The following is a 12381-nucleotide window of genomic DNA, read 5'->3' as shown; positions in this document are numbered from 1 at the left end:
TCTTTGGGGCAGCCCCTCAAATACTGCAAAACTGCTATCATGTCTCCCCCAGTCCTTCTTTTCTCTAGACTGGCCAAACCCAAATCCTGCAACCATTCTTCGTAGATTTTAGTCTCCAGGCCTTTAATCATCTTAGTTGCTCTTCCCTGCATTTTTTTTCAAAGTCTCAGCCTCTTTTTTGTAATGTGACCAAAACTATGTGCAGTAACAGCTCATACAGGCGCTCCTCGACTTACAACGGTTCATTTAGTGACCGTTCAAAGTTACAGCAGCACTGACAAGAGTGACTTACGACCATTTGTTCACACTTACGACCTTTGCAGCACCCCTCTGGTCATGCGGCTGCATTCTGTTGCAGGTAAGCAGTAGCATAAACCATTAGACAAAAGCGTTAAGTGAGTCTCGCCCCATTTTTTCCGACCTTTCTTGCCCCTGTCGTTAAGTCAGTCACCGCAGTTGATAAGTTAGCACCCCGGTTGTTAAGTGGATCTGGCTTCCCCCTTGACTTTGCTTGCCGGAAGGTCGCAAAAGCGGATCATCTGAACCCCCCCCCCCCCCGGGACATTAGAACCGTCGTAAGTACGAGTCAGTTGCCAAGCGTCTGAATTTTGATCACGTGACTGCTGCAAAGGGAGCTGTGAAAAACGGCCCTGAGTCACATTTTTCAGTGCTGTTGTAACTTCGAACGGTCACTAAGCAAACCGTCATAAGTCGAGGACTACCTGCATTGAATTTGCCCGGTGCGCGATACTCTTTTCAGATAGTCAGGAATCAGTAAAATAATAGAATAAAATATAAAATAATATAAAATAATAATATAAATAAATTTATATAAATTCTTTTATATCCCCTGTTTCCCCGAAAATAAGACCTCCCCTGATAATAAGCCCAATCGGGCTTTTGAGCGCATGCACTAAAATAAGCCTCCCCCCCACCCCGAAAATAAGCCCTCCCTGAAAATATTTAAACTTAGAGCTGGAAATCAGGAAAGACGGCAAGAGGAGCCCCATTTTGCTCCATGCGCCCCAAAATAATAAGACCTCCCCGAAAATAAGGCCATGCGCTTATTTCGGGGTTCAAAAAAATATAAGGCAGGGTCTTATTTTCAGGGAAACACAGTAAATAATATATAAATAATATATAAATATATATAATTATATATATATTATAAATATGAAATAAATATAAAATATGAAATAATACAAAATAATATAAAATGTAAAATAAAATAAAATGTAAAATAAAGAAAATATGAAATAATATAAAATTTAAAATGCAAAATGAATATAAAATATGAAATAATATAAAATCTAAAATGCAAAATGAATGTAAAATAATATAAAATTTAAAATAATATAAAATAATCAATAAAATTGTGTGATTTTTGTGATATTTTTTTGTTTTGTTGTGTTGGTTTTTTTTTTGAGCCCGCCTTAATTTTATTTAAAGCCGGATTAAGCCCGACAGCTGCTTCCTCTTGCTGCTCTACGCCAGGAAATCTTTTGCACGGTTCCCTTTTTTCCAAACTCTTTGCGGCCGAATCGGGAGCCCGAGAAAATTGCGCAGCCGATCGCTTCGGGGGCCGAAGGGGTGGCGGTATCTGAACTTGTGAACACCAGCAACGTGTGACTCAGCCCTGGCGTTTGTGTGCAAATGTGATTTGTGGTCATTGATGAGCTGGTCTCATATTTGATTTTCTTTCTTTTTTTTTTCTTCCTTTCCCAGGAGAATTGCTTAATGGCAATTGGGAGGGATTGGTTTTGTTTTGTTTTTTTGCTTTCCTGCCCGACGTCAATTAAGCAAAATTAATCTTTAAAAGCTTGTGGGGAGGGGAAATTGCCAGCCCCATCAGCAGAAGGAACGTGGGTGGGTTTGTACTGATCTCAAGTTCGGGAGTCCTTGGTGCTCTCTGAGCTTGGTTGGGGTTTTTTTTTTTGCAGACCTTTCGTTGCCCAACTAGGGAACGTCATCAATGCTAGAAGGGAGTTGGGTTTGTGGAGAGGAAGAAGAAGAGGAGGAGGAGGAGGAGGAGAACTGTGGGGTCCTTAGTGCTCTCTAATCTTTGTTGTTTTCTTGCAGACGTTTCCTGACCCAACTAAGTAACATCATCAGTATTAGAAGGGAGTGGGGTTTATGGAGAAGACGAGGAGGAAGATGACTGTGGGGTCCTGGGTGCTCTCTGAGCTCGGTTGGTTGTTGTGTTTTTTTTTTTTTTTTGGCAGACTTTTCATTACCCAACTAGGGAACGTCATCAGTATTAGAAGTGAGTTGGGTTTGTGGAGAGAAGGAGGAGGAGAAAGAAGAATGTGGGGTCCTTGATGCTTTTTGAGCCTGGTAGTTTTCTTGCAGATGTTTCATTATCAAACTAGGGAACGTCATCAGTGCTAGAAGGGAGTTGGGTTTGTGGAGAGGAGGAGGAGGAGGAAGACAGCTGTGGGGTCCTTGGTGCTCGCTGAGCTTGATCATTTTCTTGCAGATGTTTTGTTACCAAACTAGGGAACATCATCAGTGCTGGAAGGTTTAGGGTTGAGTGGGCAATCCCCACTCTTTTCTAGAACTGATGATGTTCCTTAGCTGGGTAATGAAATGTCTGCAAGTAAACAAGCAAATTTAGAGAGCACCAAGGACCCTACAGTCATTCTCCTCCTCCTCCTCCTCCTCCTCCTCCTTTTCCACAAACCCCACTTCCTCCTAGCACTGATGATGTTCCCTAGTTGGGTCATGAAACATCTGCAAGAAAACAGCCAAGCTCAGAGAGCAGCAAGGACCCCACAGTCCTCCTCCTCCTCCTTCTCCTCTCGACAAACCCCTCTCCTTTCTAAACTGATGATGTTCCCTAGTTGGGCCATGAAACGTCTGCAAGAAAACAGCCAAGCTCAGAGACCACCAAGAACCCCTCATTTCAACCCTGAGCTACGGAGATTCTCTTGGATCGATACCAGGCAAACAATCAGGCAGAAAACAGCACCCTGGTCAAGGAATTATCAAGGAGGAGAACTCACTCCACCAAAATGGCAGAGCGAGTTACTGTATCTAAGCAACCTCCCTTGCACTGATGATGCTGCCTAGTTGGGTCGTGAAACGTTTGCAAGGAAATAACCAAACACAGAGAGCACCATCGGCTCCGCGTTCAATCCTGAAGCTGCAGATATTCTCTTCGGTTGGATCTGAAGTCTCCCCTTCAACCCAGACCCAGAGAGTTCATCGTCTTCTGTGATGCTCTTTTTGGGAGAAATCAGGTGTACATGGCCTATTTTTGTGTGTGCGTGTGGAGGTATTAAAACAAAAACTTAAGTGTGATTAAAGCGGCGTGAAATTATTATTCGGTCTAATTCATTCATCTCTCCTATTATTTACGTAGTCATTTTTTTTTCCCTTCTGGCGTGCGACAAATTACAGTTTGATGGCAACTTTTACGCGGCTTGGAACCTTGATCAAAGTTTTATCGTGGCCAGCTTTTGATTCTCGCGTGTGCCTTGGGCGACTGCAGCATTCAAACTCTGAATTGTGGTTGCTCTTAAGTGGAGGTGGCCCATCTTGAATTTCCAGATGTATAGTAAGAAAAAGAGCATTTTGTACCTGGGGGTGTTGAATTATGAGGTCCTTGGTGCTCTCTGAGCTTGGTTGTTTCCTTGCAAGACGTTTCATGACCCAGCTAGCTAATTTCATCAGTGCTTGAAGGAAGTGTGGTTTATTCTCTGTTCACATATAAGGGGTTTGGATAGAAGAGAGCCTTTGTTGCTCAGGGTTGAAGTGTGGAGTCCTTGGTGCTCGCTGAGCTGAGTTATTTTCTTGCAGATGTTTCATGACCAGACTAGATAATCTCATCAGTGCTAGAAGGGAGTGGAGTCTACAGAGTTTAGGAGATGTCATATGAAGAATAGTTGCAGGAATTGGGTATGTCTAATTTAATGAAAAGAAGGACTAGGGGTGATATGACAGCAGCCTTCCAATATCTCGGGCTGCCACAAAGAAAAGCCTGGTGGCGCAGTGGACTAAGTGCTTTTAAAGTAGCACTTAAGTTGCCAGCTGCCTGCAATTACTGCGAGTTCAAATCTCACCAGGCTCAAGGTTGACTCAGCCTTCCATCCTTCCGAGGTAGGTAAAATGAGGACCCGGTTTGTGGGGGCAATAAGGTGACTTTGTATAAAAAAGAACACCGCTTGGGGGGGGGCCCGAAAGCCCTACTAAGCAGGTATATACAAAAGTACGAAGGCTATTGCTTAAGGCATTGTAAGCCACCTTGAGTCTCCGGAGAAGGGCGGCATATGAGGGTGGTGAATGAGTTTTTAATGTTTTTAATTTTTCAATGTCTCTTTAGAATGATTTTTTAAATGTATTGTGAGGCGCCCTGAGTCTTCGGAGAGGGGCGGCATATAAATTTAATTAATTAAATTAAATTAAATATAAATCTAACAAACAAACAAACAAACAAACAAACAAACAAACAAACAAACAAACAAACAAATAAATAAATAAATAAATCTGTTCTCCAAAGCATGTAAAGGCAGGGCAAGAAGCAACGGATGGAAACTAATCAAGGAGAGAAGCAACCTCAGATTAAAGAGACATTTCCCAACAGTGAGAACAATTAATCAGTAGAATGGGCTTTCCTCCAGAAGTTCCTTCCATCATTGGAAGTTTTTAAGAAGAGAATAGACAACTATTTGTCTAAAATGGTATACGGTTTCCTGCCTGAGCAGGGGGTTGGACTAGAAGACCTTCAAGGTCCCTTCCAACTCCTTATTCTGTTAAAGAAGAGGGTGGGGTCATCCTATTCTCCAAAGCACCTGACGGCAGAAGAAGCAACGGGTGGAAACTAATCAAGGAGAGAAGCAATGCAGAACTAAGGAGAAATTTCCTGACAGTGAAAACAATTCACCAGTGGAACAGCTTGCCTCCAGAAGTTGTGGCTGCTCCATCCCTGGAGGTTTTCAAGAAGAGATTGGACAACTATTTGTGTGATATAGTATAGGGCAGGGGGTCAGCAACCTGTGGCTCTGGAGCTGCATGTGGCTCTTTCACCCCTCTGCTGCGGCTCCTTGTCACTCAAAATATGTATTACAACCAACAATGTGCGACACCCACCGGCACATGATTTATTGAGCTTTTCAACCCCCAGAACACCAGCCATGGATAAATCCAAGACAAGAAAAGTTTCAGAAGAAAACAGAACGTTTAATTCAACTACATCTGCTAGTTTTGTGGCTGCTCAGGAAATAGTCAGGCACGGGAAGAGTTTTGTGTTTTCTTTTCTGTGGGAAATGAGTCCAAATGGCTCTTTCAGTGTTTTTTTTTTTATTATTATTATTATTATTATTATTATTATTATTATTATTATTATTATTATTATTATTATTATTTAAATTTGATTTATATGTATGCCGCCCTTCTCCGGAGACTCAGGGCGGCTTACAATGCGTTAAGCAATAGCCTTCATCCTTTTGTATATTTATACAAAGTCAGCTTATTGCCCCCACAAACCGGGTCCTCATTTAACCTACCTTAGAAAGGATGGAAGGCTGAGTCAGCCTTGAGCCTGGCGAGATTCGAACCTGCAGTAACTGCAGGCAGCTGGTCTTAATAACAGGGTGCTTTAGACCACTGTACTACCAAGGCTCTTTTAAAACCATTTTTTCTACAAGAGGTTGTAAAAAAATGCTTTCAAAAGCCTCCGACGATCCCAGCTGAGTTGCCTGATCGGCAGAGGCTTTTTTTCCTTTTAAAAACATTTTTTTCTATAACCTCTTCGAAGAGGTTGTAGAAAAAATGCTTTTAAAAGCCTCTGACGATCCCAGCTGAGCCGCGCAATCATCAGAGACTTTTTTTTTTTAACTTTTAAAAGCATTTTTTCACCCAAAGAGGTTGTAGAAAAAATGCTTTTAAAAGTAAAAAAAAGCCTCTGATGATCCTGCGGCTCAGCTGGGTATTGGGGAGGGGGGGGGGCAGGGTTTTTTGCTACCGGTTCTCCGAACCACCCGCCTGCATTGCTACCGGATCGGGCGATCCGGTCTGAACCGGGAGCATTTCACCCCTGGGTTGGACTAGAAGACCCCCCCAAGGCCCCTTCCAGCCATAGAATTCCACGATTATATACATACATACATACATACATACATACATACATACATACATACAATACATACATACATACATACATACATATATATATATATATATATATATATATATGTTTTCTCAGGTTTTCGCGGGTGTTTGTATGTAGGTCTTTGGTTATTCGGGTCTTCTCCCACGTAAAATTGGAAGTGTCTTGGCGACGTTTCGACGAAGTCTCATTCGTCATCTTCAGGCTGGTGTTCTCGGCTTCGTGCTTCCAGGAGCAATGTGAGATCGCAGCTGTCTCTTCCTTTTAACTGCTAGTGGAGGTGTGAGCTGATTGGGTGGGAACTTGGCTGTGTTCTGATTGGGTGGAGGTGTGTTCTGATTGGTTAGGGGCTTGGCTGTGCTCTGATTGGCTGGGGTTGTGTTCTGTTTGGGTGGGGGCTTGGTTGTGCTCAGCTTAGTCTGAGTTGCAGGGGGATTTGAGCTGGTGAGCTGCGTTGTTGTTGTTTGGCTTCGTGTTTGTGGCCGTGCGAGCTCTTCATGGTGGGTGTCAGTCTGCTTCATGTATGGATTGGAGGGGTTTAAAGTGGCTAATGATGCAGCTGCGGTCTGGCTTCTGGTCCTTGGTCGTGGCTCATTATCAGTGTGGGTTTGAGTCTGCTTTCTGCGTGGATGTGTGGTGGTGACATCAGGTGTGGCACTCGTGAGTGTGGGTCTGGTGTCATTCGTCGTGTTAGGGACTCGTTTGTCAATAAGGGCGGGTTTCCAAATGGCTGGTAGGCGGGAGGTATCGTCTCGTTTGTTCATGCTGTGTGGGCGTTTTTCTATCTCAATGGCTTCTCTGATTATTCTGTTGTTAAAGTGTTCAGTTTTGGCGATAGTTCTGGTCTTTTTAAAGTCAATATCATGTCCTGTGGCTTTAAGGTGTTGGACCAGGGAAGAAGTTGGTTCCTCTTTTCTGACTGAGTTCTTGTGTTCTTCTATGTGTGCACTTATTCGTCTGTTGGTTTGTCCGATGTATGTGGTGGGGCAGGCGGTGCATGGGATTTCATATACTCCTTGATTTTCTAACTCAATTTTGTCTTTGGGGTTCCTACATATATACCAAAGACCTACATATATATATATATATATATATATATATATATATATATATATATATATATATATATATATATATATATATATATATATATATATATATATATATATATATATATATATTTGTTTTCTGAGGTTTTCGCGGGTATTTGTATGTAGGTCTTTGGTTATTCGGGTTTTCTCCCGCGTAAAATTGGAAGTGTCTTGGTGACGTTTCGATGAATGAGACTTTGTCGAACAGTCGCCAAGACACTTCCAATTTTACGCGGGACAAAACCCAAATAACCAAAGACCTACACACACACACACACACACACACACACACACACACACATATTGTGACGACCCTGAGCATGGCGGCATATCCCCAAGAGAGCTTGTGTTTGTCAGTGGCTGTGGGCAGGTGCTTTCAGCACCTGGGTAGATGTCTATTTATTTAAAGCCTTAAGCCTTTCAGATCAGATCCTTTTGATAACGCCTTGCAACTTTTAATCTTATTGTTGTTATATGCTGGTGCATGACGTTGTTTTCATTGCGTTGTGTTTCTTATGGTATGTTCCTCTGGAACCCCATCAACGTCCAGAGCGGATTTGGCAGGAGAAAAAGATCGTGGTTGAAGTCTATGGCCGTGAACTTTGGAAATATGGGGGATTTGTAATTTTGCAGCCTGATTTCTACAGGTGTTATAATTCAATTTTTCCCCCCCTCTCTCATTAATCTACATTCAGTACTCCGTAACGACACAGTGGAAACAGAATTTTAGAAATGTCTGTGAATGTATTAAAAAGAAAAAAAACTGAAGTATCACATTCGGCATAAGTATTCAGACCCTTTGCAATCATACGTGAAATTTAGCTCCAGTGCCTCCCTTTTTTTTTTCTCTCTCTCTCTCTCTATATATATATATTCCTCGACTTACAACAGTTTCATTTAGTGACCGATCAAAGTTGCAACAGCCTTGGAAAAAAGTGACTTGTGACCGTTTTTCACTCTTACGGCCGTCGTGGCCTCTCCTTGGTCACGTGATCAAAATTCAGAGCCTTGGCACGCTGACTCGTATTTATGACGGTTGCAGTGTCCTGGGGGCACGTGGATCCGCTTTTGCGACCTTCTGACGAGCAAAGTAGGGGGAAACCAGATTCACTTAACAGTCGTGTGACTACCATTAGAACTGCAGTTTTTCACACTTACGACCATTGCAGTATCCCCACAGTGATGCTTGACAAAGGACTGACTTGTATTTATGACGGCTGCAGTGCCCCCGGGGGTCAAGTGATTCCCTTTTGCGACCTTCTGACAAGCAACGTCAATGGGGGAAACCAGATTCACTTAACAACTGCGTTACTAGACTAACTGCCATGGTTCACTTAACAACTGTGGCAAGAAAGGTCACAAAGTGGAGCAAAACTCACTTAATAGCTGTCTTGCTCTGGTCTCCATTGCAGTTATAAGGTGAAGATAAGCTGTATTATGGAATCGACTTAAAACCCCAACTCAAGTCTTTTCTTTTTAATAGCCATAGTTAAATATCTGGCTGTTGTAATCTTAGGATATTCATATAAAGGAGAATCTTTGTAGCTCAGGGTTGAACTAGGGGGTCCACGGTGCTCTCTGAGTTTGGTTGTTTTCTTGTAGATGTTTCATGACCTTACTAGGTAACATCATCAGTGGGAGAAGGGAATGGGGTTTGCTCTCTTGTTTATTTACAAGCAGATTGGATATGTTGTGGTCCACCAGCAGCCTGCGGAGCTGACAGCGGAGTCAGACAGTGAGGAGGCTGGGGAGGACCATGGACCAGTCCTGGAGTCTGGGGAAGGCTCAGACGAGGGCTCTGCGTCGGAGGCAGGGATGGGGCCAGGGCCATCTGGGAGTGATGCGCAGACTCTGGAGCCCCAGAGTCGGACAGCAGAGAGGCAGAGGAACAGGAGGAGCCTGTTCCTAGTGCACGCATGCGCAGAACTGCGAAAGGCAAGAGCAGCTAAAGCAAAAGGGACGACTCAGGAGGAAGGCCAAGAGATGATTGGCCCCCTTCCTTAAGGCTTAAAAGAGAAACAAAGGCACTTGGGCCTTTTTGCAGGAAAGCAACGTTGCTAACTCTGTTTCCAGTCGGCATCTCTTGTTTAGTTTCTGAACTTCATGGGGCTTTGCCAAGTAAGGCCTTTGGCAGGGTGTCAAAGAAGATAAAGGTTGGTGATTATCCCGAAGAACTTCTTCTGAAGGACTTGTTTTGCAACTAATTGGGACTCAGCTGGGAATGAACGTAATTCTCAGCTGTTACAATAAATTGGTTTTTTGGGGGGACTAATTGTGTATTGTAATGACTCAGTAAGCCTAGGTCACAATAGGATAGAAGAGAATATTTGTAGCTCAGGATTGATGCTCAATCAATTGAGCATCAATTGGTGCTCTCTGAGCTTGGTTGTTTTCTTGCAAACATTTCATGACCCAACTAGGTAACATCATACATGCTAGTAGGGAGTGGGGTTTGCACTCAATTTATACTCGCTCTGTCAATGTTGGTGGGAGTGGTCTTGGAGGTTCTTTGTTCGGGCTGTTTACTTTTAGCTTGTTTGACAGTTCCTTGATTGGGGTATATGTTTGTTACCTTTTCGGCTTGTTGATTGTCTCTTTTGCACAGCATGTAGATGTTGTTTATGTCTGTGGGTCTGTTGATGGCCAATTTGTCGGAGTGCCAGGCTTCCAGGAATTCTCTAGCGCCGTGATGGTGGCACACGGAGCCATGTCACCTGGCACACCAGCTCAGCTCCGGCATGCGCCTTCTGGACCCATCAGAAATAGTGAAATAGGCTGTTTCCTGCCTCCAGAGGGCCTGGGGGAGTGGGGAAGGCCCGTTTTTCTTTCTCACCTGGCTCCAGATCCTCCCTATGCATCTGGAGAGGGCGAAAACAGCCTTCCCCACCCCCTTTGAGGCCTCTGGAGGCTGGGGACAGCAAAAAAGTCACTTCCTGTCCAACAGAAAGTTGGAAAACAGGCCGTTTCGAGCCTCCGGAGGGCCTCTGAGGGGGTGGGGAAGGCTGTTTTCGCCCTCCCCAGATGCATAGAGAGGACCTGGAGCCAGGTGAGAAAGAAAAACGGGCCTACTGGGCCATCGCATGCCAGGAGCGGGGGGGGAGGGGGGTCGCTCGCACATGCATGGGGTGGGGCGCATAGAATTATGGGTGTGGGCACGAGCATGCGTGAACCTTCCCCGCCCCCCTCCTTCCTGGCACATGATGGCAAAAAGGTTAGCCATCACTGCTCTAGCGTATTTGAACTTGGCTTGGTCTAGGATGGTCACTTAGAAAAGACCAGCACCAGCAATCAAAACCCAGATAAACAGAGATTAACACCAAGATTACTCATCAGGCCCACAATCAAGAAGCAAACAGTACTCCAGTGGGCGGAGGGTTGGACTAGAAGGCCTCTGAGGTTCCGCCCAGCCCTGTGATTCTTATCTGCTGACCATAACACCATGGCTTCTCTCTTGCAGATGGCCTTCCGACCTCCCTTGGACCTTTACGATGTCCTCATCCACCTGAACCCCAAGCAGGTTCCCAGGTACCTGGAGGCCGTGGACCGGCCCACCATGTCCTTCTACCGGGGGATGTTGAAGAGCAGCAGTACTACAAAAACCATTTCTTTCCCAGTGGTGGATTACGACCCCGTGCAGTGCTACCTGCAGGAGCTCCGAGTAAGTAGCTGGCTGGTGGACATCCAGCTTGTTTGTTTGTTTGTTGTGCTCTGCATCTAGTCAGATGACACCTTCTTAATCACCCCCATTAAAGCCAGACGGGTGATTCAGAAGCTGTTTTATTTTTTATTTTATATCAAATTTATATACCGCCCTTCTCCCTGAGGACTCAGGGCGGTGTAGAGCCAAAGTAAAAACATAAACTACAAACATTAAAATACGATTAAAAAGATATATATATACATTTGGCCCCATAATTAAAAGCAATGGCAAAACAATTAAAAACATTTTAAAAAGTGTTAGGCCAGCCCAGCTTGCTGAAAAAAGAAGGTTTTAAGGGCACGGCGGAAGGCACCGAGGTCTTGGATTCTCCTTATCTCAGGGGGCAGCTGGTTCCATAGGGTAGGTGCCCCCACGGAGAAGGCCCTCCCTCTGGGGGTCACCAGCCTGCACTGTTTGGCTGATGGCACCCCGAGGAGGCCCTCTCTGTGGGAGCGCACGGGTCGATGGGAGGTCGTCGGTAGCAGCAGGCGGTCTCGAAGATAGCTAGGCCCGATGCCATGGAGCACTTTAAAGGTGGTAACCAACACCTTGAAGCGCACCCGGAAGACCACCGGGAGCCAGTGCAGCTCGCGCAGGAGCGGTGTTACATGGGAGCGCCAGATGGCTCCCGTCACTAACCGCGCGGCCGCATTCTGGACCAGTTGGAGCCTCCGGGTGCTCTTCAAGGGAAGCTCCATGTAGAGAGCGTTGCAGTAGTCAAGGCGAGAGGTGACAAGGGCGTGAGTGACTGTGCACAGGGAATCCCGATCAAGAAAGGGCCGCAACTGGCAAATCAGGCGAACCTGACAAAAGGTCCCCCTGGCTACAGCCGTCAGATGTTGAAGCAACCCAGTGCAGAAGCTTTGAAGAAATGGGGGAAAGCCATCCGCGAGAAACTCTCTCCTCCCGAGAAGGAAACAGATCAGGATAAAACCTGTTTTATGCAGTTCTTGCAGGATTGTCCGTCTTTTGTAAGAGAGGACGCAACAACCCCTTTGCATGTCCCTGGCTTCTCCGTGGCGGGGCCTTGATCAATCCCTTGTGCCCGGGTTTGTGATGACAACGCCTCTGAGGCAATTGTCTCTCTCTCTGTGTGTGTGGTCTGGATTGAGCAACCTACAACTCACTCAAACTCATTTTGACACCAAAGGAACTTTCTCCCTGTCTTGGAGTCTCCATAAACAAAAATAGAGATGATTTTTTTTTAAAAAAATACAAATCGTTTTTGACGGGCGGGGAGATTGAGACGCACGCACTCCCATTTTCTCATTTGGGTGTCCCGATATTTATATTTATCTATAACCCGCCTTTGTTATTGTTATAAATAACTCAAGGTAGCAGACATGCTTAAATTGTCTCCCTGATTTTCCCTACAAAAACCACCCCTGCGAGGTGGATTTTTTTTTTTAAAAAAAATGATTTATATGCCGCCCTTCTCCGGAGACTCAGGGCAGCTTACAATGCGTTAAGCAATAGCCTTCATA

General features: G+C 44.8%; 1 protein-coding gene across 5 annotated transcripts in view; it reads left to right on the top strand.

The window, feature by feature from the left end:
* The window catches only part of NOL6 (nucleolar protein 6), an 84266-nt gene that overhangs the window by 64469 nt on the left and 7416 nt on the right, over positions 1 to 12381 (top strand). For all 5 annotated transcript variants that reach the window (XM_087885464.1, XM_060684455.2, XM_087885463.1 and 2 more), the window contains one exon: positions 10655 to 10855. In XM_087885464.1, the coding sequence (XP_087741590.1) occupies positions 10655 to 10855 (201 nt within the window). The remainder of the gene's footprint in view (positions 1 to 10654; positions 10856 to 12381) is intronic.

The sequence above is a fragment of the Pantherophis guttatus genome, chromosome 2, assembly GCF_059756535.1.
Source record: "Pantherophis guttatus breed Tessera chromosome 2, ASM5975653v1, whole genome shotgun sequence".
NCBI lineage: Eukaryota > Metazoa > Chordata > Lepidosauria > Squamata > Colubridae > Pantherophis > Pantherophis guttatus.
The sequence above is the reverse complement of the archived record's forward strand: the minus strand, read 5'-3'. Positions and strand labels throughout refer to the sequence as shown.